Source organism: Gallinula chloropus, assembly GCF_964237585.1.
Source record: "Gallinula chloropus genome assembly, chromosome: 4".
NCBI classification, from domain to species: domain Eukaryota; kingdom Metazoa; phylum Chordata; class Aves; order Gruiformes; family Rallidae; genus Gallinula; species Gallinula chloropus.
In genome coordinates, this window is record NC_140088.1 from 91,132,640 (window position 1) to 91,158,703 (window position 26,064).

A 26,064-nucleotide genomic window follows, 5' to 3' on the forward strand; every position below is an offset into this window, starting at 1 on the left:
ACACATGGGACCTGTTTGCACGTTTTCAGCAAGTGATGCTTTATCACCATCTCGATGAAAGGAGGAAGTCAATATATATATATATAAATAAAATAAAAAGAGAACATCTTGTGAACCTGCTGCTCTCAGATCTCTCCGATAAGGACAGTGCCGAGTGCGTGAGAAGTTTCCCACTCTGAGATTTATTTACTCCGGAAAGAAAAGCCACCTTCATCTCATTATTTTATTTTCAATACAGGTTTTAATTTGGTGAGAAAATATCTTCCCCATAAAGGCCCTATTCTGCCTCATTAACTCCTACAAAAAGCATCCCCCCAAGCTTGAAATGTTAAAAGAAGCATAAATTAAGGCTAAGTTTGTTGTTTGCCGCCTTAATCAACAAACAACCTTGAAAGGGACCCACAAAAGGTTCTGTAAGCTAAATTTATTAGTGAGCAGGAAAACAGGCCTTCAGCTGCAGCCTCCTCCCCTTCCCAGCCCCCCCAGTTTGGAGGGGGGTGAGGGTTGGGAGTGAGTGGTTTGGTTTATGGTGCCTTACTCTCTTAGGCAGGTTCTTTTGCGGTCCCATGGATCTCTGTCAGACTTTTGTGATGCAGCTGAACTCAAGTGACTTGGGCCAGAGTCTGTTAATTGGGTCGTCAAAGCCTCCTCCTTTTTCTTTGCTCTACAAATGTCCTTTTCTCCTCTTCTTCCCTGCACCCCCTCCCACCCCCCCACTTAATCTGCTTGTCAGTAAGTAGCTCCAAAGGAAAGGGGAGGTTCTCATGGCAAGGGAAAACAGCCATTGGTCCTGACTTCCTTTCACCTCCCCAGGCTGCCAAAGCAGGCCTGCGTCTCTCCTCTGCCCCTTTCCTCTCCTCACCTTCCTCTGTCTCCTCTTTATGCTATTTCTTATCACTTATATCTGAGGGATATCACTTATATCTAAGGAATATCACTGTTATCACCCATATCTCTGCAGAGAAGGACCTGGGGGTCCTGGTGGACGACAGGTTGGCCATGAGCCAGCAGTGTGCTCTGGGTGCCAAGAAGGTCAACAGCATCCTGGCCTGTGCCAGCAATAGTGTGGCCAGTAGGTCTGGGGAGGGGATTGTGCCCCTGGACTGGGCACTGGTGAGGCTGCAGCTCGAGTGCTGGGTCCAGTTCTGGGCTCCTCACTCCAAGAAGGACATGGAGGTCCTGGAGCGAGTCCAGAGAAGGGCAACCAGGCTGGGGAAGGGGCTGGAGGGCAAATCCTCTGAGGAGAAGCTGAGGGAGCTGGGGGTGTTGAGCCTGGAGAAGAGGAGGCTGAGGGGAGACCTTCTCCCCACCTCCCCTGCCCTGCCAGGAGGGTGCAGAGAGGTGGGCGATGGTCTCTCCAGCCAGGGGACAGGAGATGGGACAAGGGGCAATGGGCTCAAGCTGCCCCAGGGCAGGGTCAGCTCAGCTGGGAGGGAAAAGCTCTTCCCTGGCAGAGTTGTGGGGCTGTGGCACAGGCTGCCCAGGGAGGGGGCTGAGTCCCCAGCCCTGGGTGTGTTTAACAGAGGGGAGATGAGGTGCTCAGGGATCTGGGTCAGCACAGGACAGGGATGGTTGGACTCGATGGGCTTAAAGGGCTTTCCCAACCCTGTGATTCTGTGATGGATAGTCCCTCCTTGCCCTCATCTCCATGCTCTGTGGGTAGGTCAGGCTTGCAAACACCTCCTCAAAGGAAATCATCCTCCTTCCATGCAGCCCATGCCTTATTTCAAAGACTCATTTCCTGTGTCCATCCCACACCTTCCCTTCCTCCACCACCAGACCTGACAGGGGTCTCATGTTTCACACCAGCTGCCTGGTGCTTCTCCAGGAGTGGAGAACGGAACCACCATCGGTCCTCTGACAAGTCTCTTAATATTTTTTTCCCTTTGGATATGTTTCTGTTCATCTGGGGGTTTGGAGGACTTTTTGGCAGCAACTAGAAAGGAGTTAACTCCCAGGTACCTGTCTGTGTCCTTTGTTTCCCCACAGCATGGTTAATCCCATCATCTCTGCTGACATACACAGGGAAGGGGAGGCATACAGAGTTAGTGAGAGATGCTTGAGTGCTCTGCAGGTCTGGGCAGTTCTATCCACTTACTACATACAGGCATTGGGCCTCCTCACCTGGAGGGAACACGCTGTGCTTGTTCTTCTCACTCCAGCACCCGAGTCCATCGGTGACAGGAACTGAAGCAGGCAACATCTTGAAAGCCTCCACCCCCCTCAGGCTGCCCCCAGGCCACAATTTGACAAATCACAGAACCACAGAGCATTAGGAATTGGAAGGGACCTCAAAAGCTCATCTAGTCCAGCCCCCTGCCAGAGCAGGGTCACCTGTGGTCTGCTAACCAGAATGCTGGGGCTCATTTCAGGGTGAGTGAATTTACAGCATGCAAAGTGGGCTGCTGCAACCTGACCCTCAAGGCATCGAGGCCACAGGGCGACTCTCCCCTTACCACCCAGAGCTCCAGTTGTGGTGGCTCCTGCAACTGGTTGCCCACAGTTATGTGTAAGAATGGAGCAAACATAGCCTATGGGCATCTTCATCTACTCCCAAAGACAAACACACAAATGCACATTGGGGATGGTGTGTACACAAGGTTCCCTTAGGCCATCTTCCCCCCTGCTCCAGACCCAGCTGCTCTAGGGCTGAGGACAGCAGTGTGGATGCTGAGCTGGTCGCTGTGACGTGGGAGCTAAAGTGTATTCACCTGCCTGCTTCTGATCTGACACCCACCCTTACCAGGTGGGAAGGGTCAGTGAGCTGGGCAAGGTCTTCCCCACACCCACTGAACACTTATTCATCTCTGGCTCTGCCATATTTTACCCGGGTTCTCAGGCAACTTGCAACAGTTGGGAGAACCACATCAGGAAGCCCCCTGGTCACCGGAGAGTCCAGCCCAGCCCTAGTATCTTCAGTCTTTCTTTTAAGCCAAAGGACATAACGTTTCCAAGGGCAGTGAAAACCTCAGCAGCACCAAGGAAACTCTGCTCTACCGGTGACTGCAGTTTGCCAAGGGAGACCTGTGACCTCTGTTCTTGTGCTTAAACAGGATTAAACTGCCATTGGAAGCAAACACCAAGCAAGAAACCAGAATTCTGCAAAATAATCTTAAAAACATCCCTCTGAATCCTCCCTCTGGCTTCATATCGTCCTTGCAGGATCTGGCATTTCACAGCGGGGTCACAGGAGTCACCTGGGAAGGACTCGTGCTGTTACACCTTTGAGGACTGCTGCAGGCTCAGCCTTCAGCGTGTTCCCTGCTGGAAGAGGTCAGGGAGGTAGTTCAGTAGGAGCTGAGCTGTGCCAGAGAGGTGGCCCAGCTCCACGTGCTGGTGTGTGTAAGGCCGGTGAGGTGTCCTAGCCAGGACACTGCCACCACATCTCAGCAGGGCACCGGCCCCGCAGCCTGGCTGTATCCTGATGGAGAACAGTCCAGCTGTTCTGGAAAGATACCTCTGTCTAGGCCAAAATTGAAGTCGTGTCACCAATGCAGGAGAGGCAAAAGGGGAGCTGTGGACATGGAGCACCTCCTAGATGTGGTGTTCACCAGCCAGAGCTGCCTTGCAGCACCTCAACTCTCCAGTGGAGATGTTTGCTTGCCCTACGCCTCTTTAGTCTAGAAGGGAAGCTGTGGTTGTTGCTCCAGGGAGGTAGGGCTGGAAGTTGTGTTGGAGGTTTCCTTTGGTCAGCAGTATCAGCTTGTTATGATCCCTGAGAGTCAATTCCCACTGGGACTAGCTGCCTGTCATCTGCCTCGGGGTGAGTACCCGTGCTATCCTAAGTACACAACGCTTAAATAAATACTCCGAGGTTACGGGGAGCATCAGGTTCGTGCTACAGGTGGTTATTTTTTGTGTTGGTGTTGCTTTTATCACAGAAGGACAAATGCTGGTAAGCTTTTATGGTTTTATCCCAAAAAAGGACTTTGTTTCATTGCCTGGTAACTTCTTGGTAACTGTTTACCGCTCGGTATCTGTCAGAGCTGCTGGCCAAGATGCAAAGTACACGGACGGTCCTGAAATTCTCAATAAATCCACCTGGAGTCACGAAGCAAATTATTATGGGACCGTCTGGCCCCTGAATGGAACGGTCCTGCATGGGTGACAACCACTGCACATGCTGGTGTGGGGGAGTGCAGCGCTCTGCGCAGCTTTCCAGGCACAGCCAGAGAGCTCAGGAGAGGCGACACCCAAAGTCAGGCCTTTAAAGGAGTGACCTTTGCAAGCAGGAGCTCTGCTGGCAGCAAGCAGCCCCACTTGCTTCTGGGTAAAGCAGATACTAGCTGGGTGATGGGTGTGTTGGGTTTGGCTCTGAGAGGGAGGGCAGGTGTCGCCAGAGTGATCCCTCCTCGCCCCTGGTACCGGCTGTTTGATCCCGGTTCCAAAACCTGACCTTCCATGTGGTAAGATAGTGATGGAGAGCTGGTGAAATCATTAACCTGCTGGGATGGCACGTCCCCTGAGGGAGAGCAGGGGAGGAGTCTGCCCTTGTCTCCTGAAGGAGATCCGACCGTGATGGCTGTGCTGACTGCCTGGCCTGCCCAAAGCCATTGCAGATCGGGGCTGTATGTAGGGGTACTTTTCACTGGGAAAGGGTCCTTACTCTGCTGTGAGGGGTGCAGGTTCATGCTGTGTTCCATAACTCAGGCTCGTGGATAACTTGCTGCCTTTATAACGTCACCGTAACCGCTCGGTCCACATCTCACCTTCGGGTTTATCACGGGCTCTGTGATCTCCACATCTCGTTAAACATTAAGCATGGCAGGCTGGTGGCTGTGAGTCAGTCAGCAGGGAAAGAGGGATGTCAGCACGAGAAGTAGCTGACTGAGCGCGCTGTACCCTGCTCCAGGGGCACCTGTGTGAAGGGCCGTTAAGCCACTTCTCTTCTTTTTGGGGGAGTAGGATATTTTAGTTCAAATAAGACCAACAAGGGACCATTTTCTGCTAAGACAGAATAAGTTACTTATGAACTGGATTAAAACTAGCCATGAAACCTTTAATGGTAACATACCAGTGCATCTTTCCCACTGGAATTAAGGGCACATCCCTCTCCCCCCCTCTGACATCGGGATACTTTTGGATGGCCCTTGGACAATACTGGATGAAAGATCCATTATCAGTCCGGTGCTCACATTGTGAAGGGCAACTTTTCCAGCATCTCTTTCAGGCATCTCTTTGGGGTCAAAAGGTATTTTCTTTCCTCCAGTGAATATTCATCACTCTCCCCCAACAGACTCACCATCCTCCTTCTGCTTGGCTCTCCAGTGATAAAGGCTGGAGTAGTGTCAGGAGCTGGTACCGTATTCCCATTGTCCCAAAGAACAAGCGTGAACATGGAGCAGCCTCCCAGGAGGAAACAGCTATCGGCAAAAAACCCCAGGAGTCCTAAAGGAGGGTGGAGGGCAGAAAGGGAAAGTGTTAGGTATTGAAAGTGGGTGGCAAGTGGCAGGGAGGGAAAGCAGGAACCGACTTCATTTCACCTGCAAAATCTGTCATCACCTGGAAAGTGAAATCCCGTGGGCTCAGCCAGGACGATTCCCACAGCGCTGTCTGCCCACTGTAGTTCCTAGAGGTGAACCGGCTTGGCTTGGTGGCAGCGCCATGCCCCTTTCAAACCAGCTCAGAACAGGGCATTAGAAGCACAAATTCCTGATTTAAACTCTAACCCCTCCCCCTGCCCCTAACACAGATCATCCCATGGCTTGTAAAAGGGGGTGTGGGGGTTTTTTTGTTGTTATTCCTGGCAAATCAGAGACAGGAGAAGGGTTTATTTATCCCACCTTCACCCATCATCTTCCTCTGTGAGATACAATTCAGCTTCCTGTAGCTTTTCCATTCATTTCGTACAGCTTGTTTGCTGCTCCAACATCCCATAGGAAGCAGACCTGGCAGGTGACAGTGGGTGCCATTAGAGCCACCCTGACATCAGTGGGGCTCACTGTGGCTGGTGGGACCTGCTTTTGAGGACCACAGGGGTGGAATAGCTTGGGATCAGAAGCACCAGCAATGCAGCCCGATCCATGGGGTGGGGGGACTGGGCTTTAGCCAGCACCGGGCAGGGAAAGGATGGAGGGAGCCTCTGAGGTCTCACACACCCGCCACGACCGGACAGGAGCTCAGCTGGCAGCACAAACCCAGCGGAGCTCTGCGGGGAGAGACAGCTCCATACCCAGCCATGCTTTGGGGCGTTTGGGGGGCTGCGTTTCTGCCCAGCCATGGCAGCCATAGGACGCACAGGGCGGCGTGAGCTGGTATCGCTTCCCTGAGCCCCGCTGCGGGTTCCGGCTGCATCTGGCGCAGGCTGTGGCGACCCGCGGCCCGGCCGTGGGAGGGTGCAGCGGCCAGATTCGGTGCGCAGAGCCGCGGGCCGCCCCTCGCCTTCGGTTCCTCGCCCCAGCACCCCGCACCGGGCAGCAGTGGGGGGGCTCCGGACTGCGGCCCCCCCGCCGCCCCGCCCGCGAGGCCGCTTCCTCCGGGGAAGCCCCGGGACCGGCTCCCCCGCGCCGGCGGGGCGGTGCTGGGGGCGGGCTGCCCGCCGCGGCACCTGCCGGGGGCGGCCGCAGGCTCCGGCGCCCTCGCCCGGGGCTGCGAGCGCGGAGCCGCCGGCGCCGGGAGCTGCGGGCGCCGCGGGGCACGGTGAGTGCGGCTGCCGCCGGCGGGGACCGGGCTGTGGGGGGCACCGGGCAGGGGGACGGGGCGGCACCGGGCTGTGGGGGAACGGGCAGGGGGACGGGGCGGCACCGGGCTGTGGGGGGAGGCGCGGCAGCCGGGCTGCGTGGCGGGCGGGCTGCGGACGGCGATGCGCGGGGACCGAGGAGCGGGGGAGGGATGCGCGATGTTCGGGGTGCGCTGAGAGCGGGGTGCTGGGGCGGCGGCCCGGACCGAGACCGGGCTTCGCGGCAGCCGGGCTGCGGGGCTGCTGGGCGCCGGGCCGGGCAGGGCAGGGCAGGGCGGGCTAACAAAGGGCGGCGGCCCAGAAGCCCGGCTGGCACCGGCGGAGCTTCCCAGGAGAGGGCGGTTGGGGGCGACCGCCCCCTCCCCTTCCAGGTGTTATCCTCTTGTTTGGTGTATTTGGAACCTCTGGATACAGGGAAGGAGCCGTCAGGGAGGGAAGGGGTGTAGGATTAGAGCCCTGCTGCCCTCTGTCCGCATGTGGAAGCTCAGAGCGATTCCCCAGGTGGGATTTAAAGCCCATCTTTCTGCTCTGGTCACACACATCTCTGGGACCACATGCCCGGAGCACCCTGCCTGTGCATGGTGCAGCTGGGCGAGTGCTGCTGGGTTTGAAGGGTGCCTTTGCGGCCCTTCTCTAGAGGAAGGTGCTGGGCATCTCAACAGCTGGGGGTTCCTTCTCTTCGTGCTGCATGGCTGGGACATGTTCCAGTCAGTAGTGTTCTTGGGGGTCGTTCTGCTGGCGTGCACCTTGCTGTGAGGTACTGGGAGGGAAGCTGGGGAACTGTATTGCCTGGTTGGAACGACCCACCGACTCATGAAATTGCCTGAGACATCATCAGCCTGAATCTTTCTCTGTAACTTTGTGAGGAACAGGACCCACAGATCTCTTTCACCTTCATTCCAGTTCTCCTGTTTCTTCTGCCCAGAAGGCCCAGAGATGTGTTATTCTCATTCCTTGCTATAATGCCTGTTCATTTGCCCACACCCAGCCTTACATGTCCTACCCCTTTAGTGCTCCCTGCCCATTAGGTGACAGCAGCCACTGAAGCAGGCACATTCTTCACCCCAAAACTCAGCCAGGCTTTGCTTTTTCTTCTTCTTTCTTTCTCTTTTTTCCAGCAAGCAGTGGGGTGAACCTCAGCCACCCACTGTGTTTTTTCAGCAGTGAAGATCTCACTCAGGTCCTGCTAGGTGCTTGTCAAGACTTTCCTTGACTCTATCAGGAACAATGTTAAGGAAAAATCAATGTCCTGAAACTCCTTTGGCTAGGAGTGGTGAAGTCCAAGCCAGCCTACACGTGGGAGAGAGAAGGGTGTTCCTTCAGGTCCAGAATATGGGGATTTAGGGGATTGAGAGCTTGCTGGCCCATACTGAACAGTGCTTGGCACCGTGGTTCTTAAATGAAAGAGAGAAGTTTGGTTGGACTTAATTAAGGATTACTCTAATTTTTATGGGAAAGTTTAATAAGTACAGGGGCTTTTCTGCCAGAAATCAGCAGACCGATAGTTTAGGGGTAAAACATTGCTGAGAAGCCAACAACTACACTCACACTGAGCTCTGGGCTCCCTGGCATTGCTGTGCAGGGAGGGCTGCTGCCACAGCAGGTGGGAATCCTCCCCCTGGAGACATCAAGCTGCGAGTCTGCAGCAGCTGAAAGCCTTGTCCAATGTCCCTGTGTTCCAGAGGTGGCAAACCAAGGGACCTTGGATGTGGTGGAGAGTCCTTCTCCCTCTGAGTCGTGGCCTAGCTCTTGGCAGCAACAGGAGAGGAGCTGTGCTCCTTGCAGTGGGATGTGGTCAGTGAGCAAGCAGGTGGACCTGAGGAGGGGGCTGAGGGAACGGCAGCGATGGGGGTAACATCCTCCCCGTGTTTCTTTAGTCTGGGAGGACTCTGTTTTCAAAGGTAGACCCTCCGGATGAGCAGTCATCCTTCACTGCGGCCTCCGCAGGACATCCAGCACGGTGGTATCTGCTCCATTCCTGGGCTTCCTCACCACAGTGACTGTATAAGCAAACAGGTAAGCAGGCTGTGCTCTAAACAGGGTATTTTATAATGCCACTCTTCTTTTCCCAGCCCGACGTGATTCCCACCAGAATCTCTAGCTCCCTGACATTTGTTTAGACAAAGCGTTCCCGTGCCCAGCACTGGGACTTTGGTACCCAGGGCTCAGGGTTGGCCTTTGGACATCCAGGTGGAGTCTGTGGTACCTCTGCTTCTGGCAGCAGGAGAAGGGCTGAGGCCCTGTGTCGAGGGCCCTGATTCAACACATGCTCAATTTGAAACCTGGGGTAGGCTGACCTGACTCTTAGTGCGGGTTTCAGCGGGACTAACGGGGTGATGAGCTCTCCATGCTCGGGGTGGTGAGCTCTCCATGCACAGGGTGGTGAGCTCTCCATGCTCGGGGTGATGAGCTCTCCATGCTCGGGGTGATGAGCTCTCCGTGCTCACAGTGACAACCTGGCTGACTATAAAGGATGTGGGAGCAGAGAACAGCTTATGGCCAGCAGGATCAGCCCTGCTGTGGCCAGGGTCTGTACGATACCAGCATTCAGATGGGAAGGGAAACCTGTTAGTGACATGGAAATGCAATGAAGCTGATTTTTGCCAGCTGCAGAACTGGCCCCAAAGGCATTTGAAATGAGGAACTAATTGCCTTATTCTTGACTGTCCCCAAGTGGAAGCTTATTTGTGCTCTGGATTCTTCTAAGAGTGCAGTTGGGAGACTCGAGCCTTACCACCCAAGGACTACCTGTGTATCACTGGGCATACAGGCAAGCTGCACAGGGGGATAAAGTGTACTGCCCTGCCAGAGGAATATCTGGAGCTCAGCTAAACTCCTGTAAACTAGGGGAGAGATGGTGACAGTGTTTCCCAAATTCTTGTACCGGTTTTAGACAAGCCCTGACTCCCCTCCAAAAGTAGGATTCACAGCTTCCCACTGCCAGCCATCCTGTCTGACAGCCTCAAGGTCTGGCAGTCAGAGCATGAGTCGCCCTTCTCCTCTCACCACTCTCTCTCTCCTGGGGATGCAATGGGGATCATCCTGTCCCGTGGAGGAGAGCAAAAGGGATGCAAACCATGGCTTTGCACACTCACCTTCACATCTCCATTTTCCTGGCGAGTGCCGTGGTGAAAATAGGTAATTCACAGAACCCCAAGTTGCAAGAGGATAAAGAGCTAAACATTTCTCTAAATACATAACATTTTGCAACACCCAAGTGGAAAGAAGAGAGCTAAGAGAAGACTGCGGTGATTGAGGAGGGTTGTTACCAAGTTTAGCTGAGGGAAGAGCTTGGCTGGCTGTGATGTGATGCATGCTTGCCTGTGCTCAGCTGCCAGCCACTTCCCTAATCCTTTACATTCTAGTTGCACCAGACCTTGGATTAGTGTCACTGTCCTTTGGGTTTAAAGGAACACGAGGAATTTCAAGCATGGGTTGTTCTTGATGGAAGAGGACTGGGTGGGGTTTTTCTGATGGAGCGGCAACTGCTCTATGGGCTCAGTCCTGGTGGTAGGGAGAAGGATCAGGAAGGGTACATTTCTGCCTTTGAAGGAGGAATCTGATGAAAATTAAACCAACCCACTTCAACCTGATTAGATTTCATCATGTTGTGACTTCAGAATGCCTTCAGCATCCTGGTAACCGGGGCAGAAATTTCAGAAAGGGCCAGAAGTTAAAAGGACAGAGTTCCTTACAGACTGCCAGCCTGTCTGCTTTAAAAAAAACCCAAAAATCTCATCTTTGCTATTCTTTCAGCAGCTTAAAATGGCATTGAAGTATTTGGTCAGACAATAAAAATAGCCAAGTGCACTCCAGTGGTGACCTGATCCCATCTCGTGTGTTCTGGAGGGCACAGATTCCTTTGCAGTTACAGCCAGACTCTGAGCTGCAGACAGGCTCCATTTCAGACTAATTTAAGTAAAGGACGTGATGATAACTGATGGCCAGCTCACTGTATGCTTACAGTGGGGACAGGATCCATCCTGATCATGCTTCAGTTTCCCTGGAGAGATGGGAGCAAGTCTGGGCTGCAAAGCATAGCTCCAGAAACTAAGCTACAGCCCTGATGGAAAGATCAAGCCTGGAGCGTGTGTGTCTTACACTGTGTCTTCTCATCCCGGCAGGGAGAAAGAAACTGTAGTGTTACACAGCTCACAGCTCCTTTGGAAGCAGATTTCCCACCCATTGGTCTGTCAGGGATGTGCATCAGCCCTGGCTGTGCCAGGCAGATCATTAGATCCTGGGTATGGAGGTTGAGGAACAGGGTAGCAGTTGTTAAAGAGAAACAAGGAGACGTGGGGTAAGAGGAGTCCCAGCAACAGCAGGGAAGCAAAACCCAAACCTGGCCTCTGTGTCAGGTGAGGGGCAAAGAGAAATTCAAATGTCTTTGCTGAGCTGCATCAGTCAGAAGACCTGGCACCATCCTTGTGTTTCACCCAGTGTGGACAGGGGTGCAGAGGAAAGGAGAGCTGGGTGTCTTTCCAGGCCCTGGCACAGGCATCTTCAGCAGGGTCATCGGGCAGAGCCTGAGCTGGGCTGGTTCCCTTCCCTGATCTCCAGCGTGGCTGCAGGCGCGGTGCTGTGAGCACACCCAATGGGATGGTGTACCTGTACACCCAGGAGCAGGAGGGATCCCCAGGGAGAAGGAGAAGCTGAAAGAGTTTTCAGGGCCTGGAACAGGGAGGGGGTTGAGTCCCCAACCCTGGATCTGGGTCAGCACAGGACAGGGACGGTTGGACTCTACGATCTTAAAGGGCTTTTCCAACCCTGTGACTCTGTGATTCCATTTGTAGCAGCAACTATGTGGAAGAACTTCTTCCCAGTGAGGGTGAGGGAGCCCTGGGACAGGCTGCCCAGGGGGTGTGGAGTCTCCTTCTCTGGAGAGATTCCAGCCCCGTCTGGACACCGACCTGTGTGCCCTGTCCCAGGGACCCTGCTTGGGCAGGGGGTTGGACCCCATGGGCTCTGGAGGTCCCTTCCAACCCCTGCAGCTCTGTGACTGAGGAGTCTGCCTTGTGAAATCATCTTTTTATTTGTTTGTCTTCCTGGGCAGGTACCTTCTGCCTGGCATCTCTCCCAGCTCTGCTAATTCCAGTGCTAACCTAGCGCAGAGCGGTGCAGACCTCAGGACGGTGCCGCTCTGTGTCGGGGAAGGAGCAGTTGAGGCAGCACAGCCTCTCCAGACTGGAGAGAGGTGTGTTGAGAGGTAGATTGAAAAGATTTTCTGGGGGCTGGTGGCTTTGTTGTGAAGGATGCCAAACCTTCAGGCTGGAAACCACAGGCTATCACTGTGCAAAGTGAAAAAGGAGCTTAGTTTCTAAGTGGCTAATGAGTTTACTACCTTGTTTCTGTCAAGGGTTTTGCAGGGGTGATGCTGATTAATGTCATGTCCTTTCCCCAAGGCTATCCCCTTCCGCTTCCCTCTCACCAGGCTCAGTCTGACACCATTTATTAGGCTCCTTGCCCCTGATTTGTAAGGAATAAATATTGACACTGATGGCTGCTTAATAGGATTTGGGTTTGCTGTTCGCTCTGTGGAAGAATTTGGCACTTCTGACTCAAGTGACAGTTTCTCTTTGGGACTGGCTCCACCAAGGCTTCGTTTTGGAGTGGTTGTGTTTCTTTTTGACGAGGATGGTCACAGCGTGTCCCCTGTGTGAGGAGAGGCTGAGACTGGGAATATGTGTGGCTCCCCTTTTTCCTACTGACACGCAGAGCAGAGATCTCCAGGCCATTGATAACAGATCCCTGCCTGTCCCTAGCGAAGCTCAGGCTCCCTTTGAGAGGTGTCCACACTGGGGAGTAAGAGTTCTTCATGTGAACTCTCTTGCATCAACTTAATGGCGCCCATGAGGAAGACTTTAAGTCAGACTGATGGTTGGCCTTGCAGGGGGAGGTGGTCATCTCCTCTGAGTTTCTTGATGTGCTTGGAGCTGCTCTAAGGAAGAGTGGTTCCTGCTGTTTCCAACAGAATGGTTTGGGGTGGATTTGTAAGATGTGTCTTAAGTGACCTGTGAGGAAAGTCCCATTAAAAGCTGGTAGGCATTTAGGCTAAGTGGGGTTTTCTGGGGGGTCCCAAGAGCTGTGAAAGGTTCTTTGCCTACACATCAGCACCTTCATGTTCCTGGGAACCCAACAGGAGTTGAGATGTTTCCTTAGAAATCAAAGCCATACCCTGACCTGTGGTGTGATTTCTCTTCACTGTTCCTGGGGGTACCTTGTCCTGTTGGTACTTGAGGGCAGCATCACTGGGAAAGCCCCTGACCTCATCTAGGTGAGTGTGTGAACTTCCCTGGCCTCCACAGGCGCTAATCCAGCCCTGCAGCACAGCATCCCAAGTCCCAGCCTTAGTCTGTGTGGCACACAGGGGGACATGGGCAGCCTCTGCTCAGTGTCTGTGGGGACAGGACAAGGGGCGATGGGCTCAAGTTGGAGCACAGGGAGTTCCCCACCAATCTGGGAAGAACTTCTTCCCAATGAGAGTGAGGGAGCCCTGGGACAGGCTGCCCAGGGGGTGTGGACTCTCCTTCTCTGGAGAGATTCCAGCCCCGTCTGGACACCGACCTGTGTGCCCTGTCCCAGGGACCCTGCTTGGGCAGGGGACTGGACCCCATGGGCTCTGGGGGTCCCTTCCAACCCCTACAGCTCTGTGATTCTGTGATCTTGCTTTGAGCCCACAGGACGATTTGGGTCCCGACTTGGGCTTTTTGGAGCAACATGCAGTAGATAAGGTGACAGGGAAGAGTTTTGCTGTTGGGAGGTTGCACAGAAGAGCCTCCACACACAGGGCTCTACCAGAAAGATGCTTGTGGTATCTTTCCAGCAGGAGGAAGGCAGTAACTTGTTACACTGTGTAACAAGTGATTAGTCCTGAAATTTCTAGATTCTCCAGTTAACTTCATGCATCAGCGAGGATGTTACTGTCCCTGTATCTACCAGGGGCTGTATACAGCTTCCTTCTATAGACAGAGACAAGTTAACCCTTTCCTTAGCCATGCCGTTCAGAAGCCCACGGAGGGCTGAGGCCTGGCTGCTGGCAACTCAGGAGGGTTTTGTGGCCCTGCTGTTAGCTTCTCATCCATCTCCATTGGGCACTAATCAGCAGACTCCAGCCCACTTGTCTCTTCCACCCTCACAATGCTTCTGCCGCCGCTGAGGCTGGAATCATCGCTTCAGTGGGGCTCACAGTCCTCCCTGCTCTTCACTTCCCTCCTGCTTCTTTAAAATCAGCTGCTTTGTGCACATTCCCTGAGCATGCCCCTTACCACCGGCAGCGGACCGTGGGGCGGCGGGGCTGCCTTTCCCCGCACCCCAGCACTGGGTTAGGGGTGGCCAGGCCCCCACCGCCCTGCGCGGCAGCTGGGTCCGCAGGGCCGGGCTGGGTGGCCGGTTCCTGCCTTTGCTGGGGAGCTGCAGGTGCCAGGGCCTCCGTCACTGCCGGAGCGGAGTCGGGCAGGCTGGTTCCCCTTTGAGGGGCTGTGTGAGCACAGTGGGGGTGCCCTGAGGCACAGCGCCGGGAGACAGAGGCCAAGGGTTCCCCTCTCGTCTGACGTGTCTTGTCGTGGCTGCAGTCCTCGTCCTTTTCCAGACTCCTCTCAGACACCACTCGTGTCTCTGCCAGACCAGCAGGTGCTAGAAGTCATTTAGATGCTTGGGCAAACCCACTGTACTTCTAAACCCAAAAGTACAAGGAGGTGATGGGCCGGGCTGCAGCTCTGCTCTAATTATCAGGCTTTGTTTGCTCCATGCTTACACCCTGTATGTACTCAGAAAACTCATTTCCCTGCCGTTGCCAGGCTATTTTTGTGGCCTCCATGGACCAGTACCCTGTTTTTCCACTGGGTCTGTCCACTAAATGTGATTCACAGGAGGTATGAATGACAGTGTTTCTTGCCTGAGGGATGGAGGGGCAGCTCATGGGCAAAGCAGCCATAGAATTTTCTCTTTGCATTTCTACACTCCAAGAGCTGCAGGTCTCAGAACTCGGTGCACAGTGATGCTGCAGGTGCTGCAGAGATTGCGTTTTGTAAAGCAGCTGGCCAAATCCTTCTCTTCTTACTCAGTCTATGCTCATTTCTCACCAGACCTGAAGTCCTGAGGAAGTAAACAGATGCTCTGTTGAGTAAGGGATTCAGGAATTTGTCCAGGAAGAGGTGGGTGATGAGGATGGAGCAGCAGCTCATACAGAGTAGCTCATATTCTGGGGATTAGGTGTTGCTACACCCATGAAGGTGTTTTAGGTAGGCCTGTAAAATTCACCCCACCCAGCAAGCTACTGCAATTTCAATCTGGCATACCAGGAAACACTGCAAAATAACCAGGTCAGAGAGCAGAGAGGCAACTGAGCTGCAGAGCTTGAGGCAGTTCGTGCTGCTGAGCATCCACCATGCCCATGACAAGTGTGACTATGAGGCTTTTTCATAAACACTCAGACCATCACTCACCCAGCACCAACCTCTGGGACCAGTTTTTCAAAATACAGCTGAGCTACTGGTCCCAGCACTTCAGGAACATCCAAAGGAGACCTGCTAGGGTAAAAATTCAGGATGTGTTCCTTAAAGTACAACAAGTACACAAGCTAGAGAGAGGGGGAGAGATCCAGCTGTGCTGGCGGAAGAGATTAATGCCCTCGCTTGCTCATCGGTGCCAGAGATTCATCCATCTGCCACTGGGACAGTTCATGCAAGCACTCCCTTAATCTTTAGCTTTAAACCATTTAAATTGCTGCTCTGCACTGACCTAGTTTGCTTTGCCTCTAGCATATTAGGAAGCGCTCACACAAACCACTGCCCCAGCAGATCCAGTCTTGCCCCAGCTCCAGGGAGCTGCTGGGAAAGCTTCTTGCCTTTCGGGTCTCAGGTCTGCACCCCGTTGGGCCAGGTCCCAGGTGGGGCACGTCTTGCCTGATGTTCAGGACAGCCCTTTTGTGTCTGGAAAATATCATGGTTCTGAAGGGTGAGTGTCCAAAGAGTGATTCTGGGTGATACCTTCTGCTTACTGACTCTCGCTCCGGGGACGTAACTCTTTTCTCAGCTTGGAGGGCTTGTTGTCTCTTCCCATGGAATCATTTTCATTCTCTAATCATAAAATGACACCCAGTCCTTATTCTGTATGACTTTTGCTGCTTTTTCACAGCTGCCTTTCTCTGTAGGAGCTGCAGATAGTCGCTTCATTCACACTTGTCCTTTACAGCCAGCTTGCCCTTTGTTTTGTGTTGGGTGTCATGGTGTGTACAGAGTGACTTTTGATCAGCGTGACTCTGCACCTGGATACCCCAGAACCTGTAAAGATCACCTTACTGGTTCACCTGTGTGAGGTAATCATGGGCCTTAAAGAGACAGATGCGATAACAGCCCTGCTTGCATGAGCTCTTCATCATCTTGAAGATGACGAGTGGCTTTCTACAGTGGAGCGATTGCATCAGTGGACAAGGGAAGAGCTGCGCATGTCTTCTGTCTGGATTTCTGCAAGGCCTTTGACACAGTCCCCCCAACATCCTTCCCTGGAAGTTGGAGAGATATGTCAGTGGATAAGGAATTGGCTGGATAGTCACATCTGGAGAGTGGTGGTCAGTGGCTCCAAGTCCAGGTGGAAGATGGTGACAAGTGGGGTTCCTCAAGGGTCTGTGCTGGGGCCGGTGCTGGTTAATGTCTTTATTAATGATACTGACAGTGGGATTAAGTGCATCCTCAGCACATTTGCTGATGGCACCAAGCTGAGTGCTGAGGTTAATGTGCCTCTTGAGTCCAAGGTGCAGGAGAGCATTTCACTCCCAAGCAGAGTCAGGGTGCGTTATATACCACAGCCCGGGCTCTGGTGCCTGAGCCGACAGGCTCTCTGGGTGGGACTGTCTCACAAGCAGTAAGCTTTACTGGAGTACAACCGTAACCTTCTGTTACAAAAGGCCTGGAATTGGCATGGGATAAAAGCTAATTTCCCAACCCTCCAGGTTGTTCCTTGTAGCCAGGGTCTGGGTCTTTCTGGCAGGGCCATGCAGGGAACCGTGTGCTTCGACAGCACATGAAAAGGCTGTTGGGCTTCAGGGCTGCGTGCCCGGCTGCCTGCCCGCCCGCTGAATTCACAGGGGCTGTCTGGGGGCGAGCTGCTCATGCAAAGCAGGGCAAGACCTGCATTTCATTTGGGGTGTCTTTAAAAAAGGGTGGCAGTCTCTGGGGTTGAGGCCTGGGTGCAGTGGAATGCCTTACTGTCAAAGGGAAAGACCAAAGCGAACCGCTACATATTGTGGACCCGAATGCAGCTGGCACCAACCAAAAATGTGCATGTGAGTGCCTTTCTAAGCACCCAGTAATCCTCCGGGGCAAACCGAGGATTAGGGCTCTCTTCCCAGACAAAGGGGGAGTTCATTTTCTCAAAGATCCCTTGGCCAACACCGAATGGAGCCAGGAACCCAAATGAATGTGAATCCTCCTTTTCACAGCCCTTCCTGCAAACAGGTAACGGCGCCGAGAGCCGCTCGCTCCAGCGTCTGAGCGGGACCGTGCACACACAGTGCAGCTGGATGGTGGGATTGAGGTCAGGTCAAACAAAACCCCATCCAATCTCAGCGAAAAAGGGAAAGCCAGGGACACACTGGACAAGTAGGGCTAGGCAGTACCACACAGTTCAGATGCAGTCTCCTTACTCCAGGCTTTTTCTCGGTGGACCTGAAGGTGAGCGCTCATCGAAGGTGTTTAAATTGGAGCTGCCTAAGTGAAGAGCCCTCCTAGAAGGGAATCTGTGAGTCTGAATGAATTCCAGGTGACTTCTCGCCTTCTGTGTCTCTTTGCCCTCAAATACGTTATGCTTGGCATGAGGAGCCGTTGGATAGAATGAGATGGATGCTTAAATCTGAGATATATCCATCTAAAAATCACCACCCCAAGAGAGCTCAGTTATTTCTGAGCTCTTTAATTTGCCTCTGAACGACTACCTGTGCATTTAGAAAAAAACAAACCACCTCTGCACTGTTCCCAGAAAATTTGTCCTTGTCCCTTGTGGTGATTGGCTTAGGGCACGAAGCTCAGCTCTAGTAATCCTGCCTGAACAGATGTCAGCATGGGTATGGCCGGGATGCGCACAGGGAATGTTTGTGTGGAGCAATCCTGGTGTTTGGAAGCAGCAGCCAGCAGCGTTCTGGATGATTTTGGGCTCTGTGGGATTTTGCTCCCTGAGCTTTACTGCCCCACCTGACCCCAAGACATGGATATTCTGGTTTCTACTTGATCCTGCTGCAGAAATGTGGGAAGCATACCTAACCCCAAGGTTCCTGTGCCCGATGAGCCTGAGGGAGGCTTCAAACCCTGTCTTGCTCTGCGTTAGGGTGACAGGGCCCTTCCGGGGGATTTCACGGGTAGAACCTGTTACATTTTGTGGTGCCCATGAAACAGCCTTGAATTCCTTATCTGCCTGTGGATTTATCTGTCTGTGGACTTGTACCTGGCTCTCCCCTATCCCAGCTGAGCATCCTAAGCGTCAGGCTAGGGATTTTACCCAGGCACTGAGAGACTTTTTCCAGCAAAACCTTTAGTCCAAACTGTATGCTTTCCAAGGAGAACTTTTCAGTTCAATTGATGAGAGTTTTCCTGATGAAAACTTGTTATGCTCACATACTTCCAGCCAGTTCTGGCTCTCTGTCTGGCTCAGGGGTCTCATGAGCACAGCCTAACAACCCCAAACCCATCCCACTACCAGCTGAGACCCACACGCGCCCCGTCCGGACCCTGGGCCTTTGTGCTCTGACACACGGGGTGCTTCCACTCCAGCTCAAGCAGATTCTGTGAGCGTGATGGATATGTGGATTATGGGCTATTTCTGGACCTGCCACAGGAGGTAACAAAGTAAGAACTACATAGGCAATCCAGTCTCTTCACTTCAGGCCGAGTGGGAGGATCTGCCCAGTGGTGAGTGCAAGGTCCTTCTGCAACCCTGCCTGGGGTGGGGAGCCCTCTCCCTGACAGTGTGGAGGAGGCAGGAAGGCCGAGAGGTGGGGGGAACGTTTTCATTTACAAGGAGACGTAATTCCAGCTCATCAGCTGCCGACAGCTCGCGTGTAGCCTGCTGGATGAGGATAGCCAGAGGTGAAGATGCCAAACTCTCCTTATGTCACTTGGCTGAGCCGGGGATCTCAGGAGCCCTGTGACATTGTGTAACATGGGGGTGCCATGAGGATAAACCAGCAGCCTTAACTCCTCCATCTCTCTCCTTGCAGGGCTGTCAGAGCCAAGGTCTGCTTTGCTGCTGCTTCTTATTTCTGTGGCTGGGCTGTGCTTTGGCTAGTTCTGTAGCAGAGGAGGGTCGCTTCTTACATTCCTATTGAAGACAAAGGGGGGAAAAATCTGAAGTGAATAAAATGCCTACAAATCCCTGTGGAACTTGGAAGAGGAGTTCCTTGCTTTCATCTCAATTTCAGAAGCGTCAGCGTGTGAGCAGTTTGTTTTCTAGGAAAGCTTTTTACTCTGATAGTGGTTTTAAACACTCCTGTTGATCCCAAATGATTTAAAAATCAGAATCTAAGCTCCATCCTCTCTTCTAGGAATAACACTGGGCTTAGAAGTAATGAGACATTAAAAATTACTAAACCTATTAACATTTGGGCCTTTGATCCTCTGGGACTTCGGTCTTCTGTTACCATGGCAGCAAACCTGGCGTCTGTTTAAAATAAGTGCTCACGACTCTGAGAGGGGAAACCATTAGAAAAATAGCCATTTAAAAACAAAATAATTAAATTAAAAACTTCAATCATTTCTAAACATAGTTCTGGGTGCTGTTTATGGGTGATCTCAGCCATATCCTAGACTCATACCTGGAGGTACAGCCAGTGAAGCAGAAAAGCAGAGCACAGGGTGGTGGCACAGGCAGGAGAAGTGTGTGGGTGATGTGCTGGGAAATGAATGCTGTGAGCAGACAGAACCTGAGGAGTTTGGTTTTGTACAGCTTCCCTGTGTAAAGTCCCTCTCTGCCTTGGGAACTGTTTGCTGGGTGGCTGAGCTCATAGCGCAGCGTTTGCTCAATGAGAGCAAGGATTGCTGCTGCTTCTCTTACTCAGGGAATGATTTTTTATGAAACATGGAGTATAATTCATTGAGGATAATACCTCTGTGGCCCCTGGCTGAAATTGGTCAGCCCCTCCAGATGTAATTGTTGGGGATCTGCTGGGCAGAAGCACCCCCACCCCTTCCCCCTGTTATTGTCTTGGCTTGATTTAGGAAACCACTCAGTGTTGGAATGTGAAGATTATAAATAAGGATAACGGAGACCAAAGAAAGTGAGAAAGAGGAGCCAAGAGCCCAAAAGGTTACGATAAATTGTATGAAACATTTCAAGTATGCAGGTGACGGGAGGTCAGCCCAGGAGTCAGATAAGGTGGCCGAGGAGGTCAGAGGCATCTGTGGTCAGAAGCAAAGGATCTCCCTGAAACAGCGAACGAGTTCTGCGGGGGACTCATGGCAGCTGGGGGAGGACGTGAGCCAAAGCAGGCTTGTGGGCAGTTAGTTGATAGAAAATAAGGCCACCCATGCTTTCTTGAAGACCTCTGAGAAGGGGATGGTAAAAAATCAGGATATGTTTGGCAGATGCTCACTCGAGAGATGGCAGTGCTGGATGCACAGAGGGGATGCTGCCTCTTGCTGCTGGTGCCTGGTGCTCTGTCTGAGGCAGAGGAACCAAGCTGTGGGTCAGTGAAACTTCTGAGGAGCGTGCTCTCCTCCATAAAAGGCTTCAGTCCACTGTACCATACGCCTTCACTGGCTGTCAGATCCGAATAGGCTGTATTTTTAGGTGAGGGAAGAGCTGGGCCGGGGTGTCTGTACAGCCACTCATTAACATGTGTGGTATTAAATACTGAGGGCACGCTGGAAGCAGCAAGTATAAATAACAATTCATAATTAAACATGAACTTGGCAGAAAAGGAAAGATTTCAGAGGCAGCTGCCTGCCTCAGGTGGGAGGTAGAGGAGTTTTAAATAGGCCGCGCTGGCTTTCCTGTCTCCCACTCGAGCTGTACAAATGGCGGGCTAACGAGAACAACTGCAGGCCGCTCCCTGCTGGGAGTGCTTCTCAGCTCTGGGATTGGGAACAACATCCTGACACAAAATGCAGCCTGGACCTTAAAGAGCATCCCAGCAGGCTGGGTGCCGGCGTGGGGCCCTCACGCCGTGCTGTCCCAGAGAGCGGAGCTAAGGAGAAGGCCTGAGGGTCAAGACGCAAGGTAGGCCTTCCAGACCTCTGCACGAGGGCGGCTGTTGCCATGCTGTGGTTGGAGAAGGAGCTGTACAGAGGTTAGTGGGCTCCTGATCGTTAGGCTGAGCTGCCTTGGGAAATGATTTAGGAAAGTCTTAGAGAATCTTGGTGCCAGGTTGCTTGAGTGAGCCTGAGGCAGAGGGTTGCAAGGGGAGGGAAGGTGCTGGGCCCTGTCCGGGTGGATCTCCAGCTCTGGGGCTGCAGTGCCAATGCCAGGCTCAGGTGTTGCTGGGCTCAGGGAGCTGTGCTCTCCTGGAGGCACCCCTGCGTGGGCATCGTCCTCTCTGGGAAAGCACCGGGCCATGGCGGCTGCTGAGGAGCTGCTCTGCTCCATCCCTGACGCGTGTGTGCTTCTCCGGGAGAAGGATCCTCGTCTCTTCTGTTCCCCACTGGGCTTGATTAATGGTGTTATTTATAGACTGGCTGATTAGTTTTCAATGTCTTACTGAGCCCGCCGTTCCACACAGAGCTCAGTAATTATAGGGGTGGGTTTTTTTAAGAGGCTCAGGGAAAAAACTCCACAGCATTTCCTTCTTACCCGCCGAACAACACCCCCAGAGCCCGTGCGGACACTAATTAACGTTCCTTTGTCTCTGTGAGGTAAACCCCAAAGTTATGCACGCTGGTGAGCACGGGGTTCTCACTGTGTGGGGTGGGGGGGAACACCCAAGCTGCTTACCCTCCTGCTGCCTTTCGGGAGGGTGGGATCTGTGTGGATCTGTGTGGAAGTTACTCAGAAAGCTGCGCTCGCGGCGGGGTTCAGTCTGTGTTGCCTCTTGTTTTCTTCACGTGATTCAAAAGCTGTTTCTTTTTTAGTTAAAAACCAAAAACTAACAAAGACCTTAAGTGCTGAAAGATGGCTGGGCTGCAGTGACCGGGAAGCCGTAGGCACTCACTCCTTATATCAGTTTCTCAGGCTGCTGATTGATTGCTCTCTCAGTGTGTCTGGCACAGGGGCAGCTTCCCAGTCCCGATACCGTCACCGGCTACTTTGGAGATAGCTGAGCGGCGAGAAGACACGAGCAGCTCTGCTCACCGCAGGGGCACAGCTATTGTGGAGCCTGGCAGGGCCCAAAGCTGCTATTTAGGGAATGAATAGGGGAGTTGGGACTGAGCACTGACGGAGGCGTGTTAGGAAAGTTCATTGCTGGTCCCAGACACCTCCTATGAACATGGCCAAGATCATCTTCTGCCGTGTCAGTATCTGCTTTCAGACAGGTTGAGACAGCACTCAGAATTATCTCAAAGCAATCTCCCTGTCATGATGAGGTTTGTAGCATTGTGGCAGCACTTTGAGGCACCCAGATGCCTTTCCTGAAAGGGCTCAGCAACTGCATTGCCCCCCCAGTTCAGTGGGAGCCCCAGACATCAGAGCTTCTGCAACACAAGGCTGCTAGGCTGCCCCCCCTGGGGCGAGGGTACCCCCGGTCAGTGAGGTAGGGTCACAGCATGGTGCCTGTTCTTTTCTCCCCTCTAAACTGAGGTCGCATCACCCTGACGTGGCGCTGCCTGTGAAGCATCTCTAGGTGAACTGCACCTTCTCTTCACGGCATCCTGAGCAAACCAGGAGGGTGTAGGGGGTGGCCATTCCCTGTGTGGGAAACGAAGCCAAGGTGGGGAGGTCATGGGGTGCCCAAAGTTAAAACAAGTGGCTCTGCTGAGATCCATTCCCCTCTGATGGGGTCCTGCTTGCAAGACACCTCATTGGGCTTCGGAGTGACACGCAGCAGCCTCACCATGAATTTGAGCTGTGCTTAGACGCTCCCTGGGGGCTTTTTGGGGCCCCGTGTGGCACAGGTCTCTCTCAGGGCTGGTATTATAGGGGCTGGGACCATCCCTCCCGTGCTTCTGTACAAAGCCATAAACAGAAGACTTTTTGTCCTCTAAATGCTGCTGTTGGAAAGACAGTTTGCTTACAAAATTGTGTACCTGTTTGCATATATTGATTGTTTATGTACAGCCTGTAAATCCTGGGCTGTAACAGGCCAACTGTCCTTTATCTCACAGCAAAACCCACTCTTAAAAATCTGTGATTTGTCATGGTAAGCAAAGAGAATCGGAGTGCTGAACGCTCCTGGCACTTCACTGCAGTAAAGGAGGCTGTGCTCCTGGTACATAGCGAGGCCGGTACGGGAGCAGCAGGGAGGGGGATCTGTCCAGTCAGATGAGAGGCTTGACATCATCTCAGGAGAGGGCTGGCGGAGACAAAGCAGCCCGGGATTTGGCAGAGGGAAAGAGCAGGCGTTTCTGAGGCAGGATTTGGAGGAAAATTTGGATGAAGATAAGTGGGGTGAGCAAAAAGGACCGTTCCAGCCCAGTCGCTTTCCCTAATCTAGGTGAAAGTGCTGCCGCGCTTCCCTGCTACATCTCATCCGCAGTGTGAGGCTTAACATTCCTGCCTGGCACGTGGGGGCTTGGGGAGGGAGCGTGGGGGAGGACCCAGCCGGACACAAAGACGGCTGGCCTCTCACCGGAATGGCATCCAAGCCATCTCAGCTATCCAAAGCCCCAGATGCCGGCATGTGCGCTCAGCCCGCAGCCGGCTAAAGCACACAACAAGAGGCAATTACAGCGCTCAGCAGCTCGGGCCGCGGCCCGCTGCGGGCCGAGGGGGGCTCGGAGGGGGTCCTTTCAGGCGCGCTTTTATTCGGCCTGGGGGGTTCCTTCAGCAAGCAGAAATTTCAAATCTCTCCCGCGTTTCAGTGCTAAAAAGCCCCGGGAGCGATGGGGAACAGCGGCTCGTTTTGGGGCTGTCCTGCGCCTGCGGGAAGGAAGGAGCTGAAGTGATGCTCTGCACCGTGTTGCATGTGGTGAAGTGGGGTAAATATTTATTTGCTGACGTTGGGGAATTAGCAGTAGTTGGGCAGGAGGAGGGGGGGATAAGCTTCTGTTTTGTGCTCTCACCGCGTGGACCTTTCTTTAAGCTTTACTCGTATGTGTTCAGAGCGTTCCCGGAGCTCTGGTGGAGATGGTTACAGGTGGGGAGGGGGTACAAACCCTGAACTCCACACTTAGGGATTTTGAGTCCCAAAGTGCAGGTGTTTGTTGCCCTGGATGGTACAGCTGATGTCTCTCCTGCGTGCTGAGCAGCAGTGCTGTGGTATTGTACAGCTCCTCCACGGGGAGGCCAGATAGAAAGGAGAACAAAATCCCCCTCCTCTCGCCGGCTTGGGCAGCGACACAGAGAAGAAAAAAGACACATGTGGCTTTTCTGTGACATCTTCACACTTTTTAAATCTCAGCTGATGCCCCTGCCTCAGCCCCTGGGTCTGTGTTTTACCTTCTTTCCTAAAATCCGTGGAAAATTTAAGATACAAGGGCTGAGGGGCTGGTGTGTCAGTGTTTACATGGCCTTGGTTTCTTCTGACAGGGACACACACGCAGCGAAGGGATGCTCCGACCTGGCCCCCAGCCCGCTCACTCCAGACTGTGTGAACACGGACTTTCAGCCCAGCAAAGCCACGTGGTCCGGAGGAGTTAAGCTACGGCTGAAGCCCAGGTGAGAACGTGTGTGTCTGTGTCCCTCTCTGCTGCGTGTGTTTTGTGGCCAGTGTTGTAGGTGAGCAGCTGGCCAACTCCACTCCTGGGAGCTGTGGGAGTTGTGGGAGCAAGGGCAGCAGCAGTGCTGGAGTAGAGCAGGAGATGTGGCCCAGAGCCTGTGGCCCTCCAGCTTTGGCTGGAGCACTGGGTTCAATTCCCCTGCTTGTTTACCTTCAGCAGACTCACCCCGGGTAATGAAGGTGGCGGGTCCTGATGGGTTTCTAAACCATGGGGTGATGCGTGAACATCCTTAGTCAAAGGGGGGATCTGGAGCTTGGGACCAATCTCTCAGGTGTTGGAAAGGAGAGCACAGCCCCAGGCTGTTCACCCTCCTGAGCGTGCACACCACGATCCCTCAGGAAAGCTTGCCTCCTACCCTCCACTGTGCAAAGTAAGCAAGGCCGGGGTGGCACTGCCAGCCAGTGCTGCCACAGTACTACAGCTCTCCCCATCAGAAAAGGGCGAGCTGAGATGAGAAGGGGGGAAGAATTAGGTCTAGAAATCCAGCTGCAGGGGGATCCTTCGCCAAAAGGAAATGGTTATTCTCAAAGTGATGGAAAGTTGCTCGAGGGAGGTGCCAGGTTCACGGGCTGTTCTGCAGCTCGAATTGGGTTGGATCGCTGCAGACTTACTACTCCACTGGCTAAGGGAGCACTGCAGACTTACTACTCCACTGGCTGAGGGAGCACTGCAGACTTACTACTCCACTTGCCCCGGTGATGTGAGTTCCAGTGATACACTCAAGGAGAGCCACCTATCTCACCTGCTCTTTGCAGGAACAGTGGGAAGGCGAATTCCCAGCCAGGAGTAAATCTCGAGTTCACCTGATGTACTCCAAGTCTGAACTCCCCTTGGTACCCTTTGCTTTTTTGTTCCTGGCAGTACCTCAGCAAGCAGCCTGTGAACAGCTACCCAGCCACACAGCATATACGTGCATACACCGAGTGTGCTTGCCCAGAGGACCTTCTCCTCCCCTGTTCAGCATTTGGACACAGGCTCCTTGGTGTTGAGTTTATTAGCGCCGCCTGTGATTTGTAGCCCGGTAACTCAGAGGAGAACCCGGCTGCTGTCTGAAACCCTTGCCCTGAAAATCCCCTTGGTTACCTGCCGTGACTCATTGTCCACGTTGGGTTTGGATAATCAGGCTCAGAGGGCAGCGTTTCTCCTGCCAGCCTCCAAGTTCCTCCTAAGCACCCAACGAGAGGGGGAAAACACATTCCTTCCATTGTTTTCAAGTCTCTCCTGTTGCAAGTTGCTGTGTGTTCGATACCAGGGTGCAGAAGCATCCCAGCTATGCTTGTTTTTCCATCTTTCCAACTAATTTACTGGCTGGAGAAGAATGAGGAAAAAATTATTTGAATTAAGCCCGTTGGGCCAGTTCATCAGTACAGATAAATCAGGGCAGCTCAGGGGCTTCTGCAAAGCCATGGGCAGGGGAAGCCAGCGTAGGGGCTGGCTGCTGAGATTCTTCTGCCCGTGCTCCCAGAGATGCTGTGAAAGCCTGGAGAAGACAGGAAATAACAGGGTCCTTCTCAAAGACTGTACCTTAGGGTTTTGGGGTTTTTCCTTGTATGTTCTTTATTTTTTGCCAGCAAAGGAAACAGAGTG

The 26,064-nt window shown here is 53.2% G+C and overlaps 1 protein-coding gene across 1 annotated transcript in view; it reads left to right on the forward strand.

The window, feature by feature from the left end:
* SHROOM3 (shroom family member 3) overlaps nucleotides 1-26,064 on the forward strand; it is a gene marked incomplete at its 5' end in the record, with an annotated part of 133,130 nt that overhangs the window by 77,696 nt on the left and 29,370 nt on the right. The window contains one exon of the mRNA XM_084262730.1: nucleotides 24,287-24,415. Within this exon, the coding sequence (XP_084118856.1) occupies nucleotides 24,287-24,415 (129 nt within the window). The remainder of the gene's footprint in view (nucleotides 1-24,286; nucleotides 24,416-26,064) is intronic.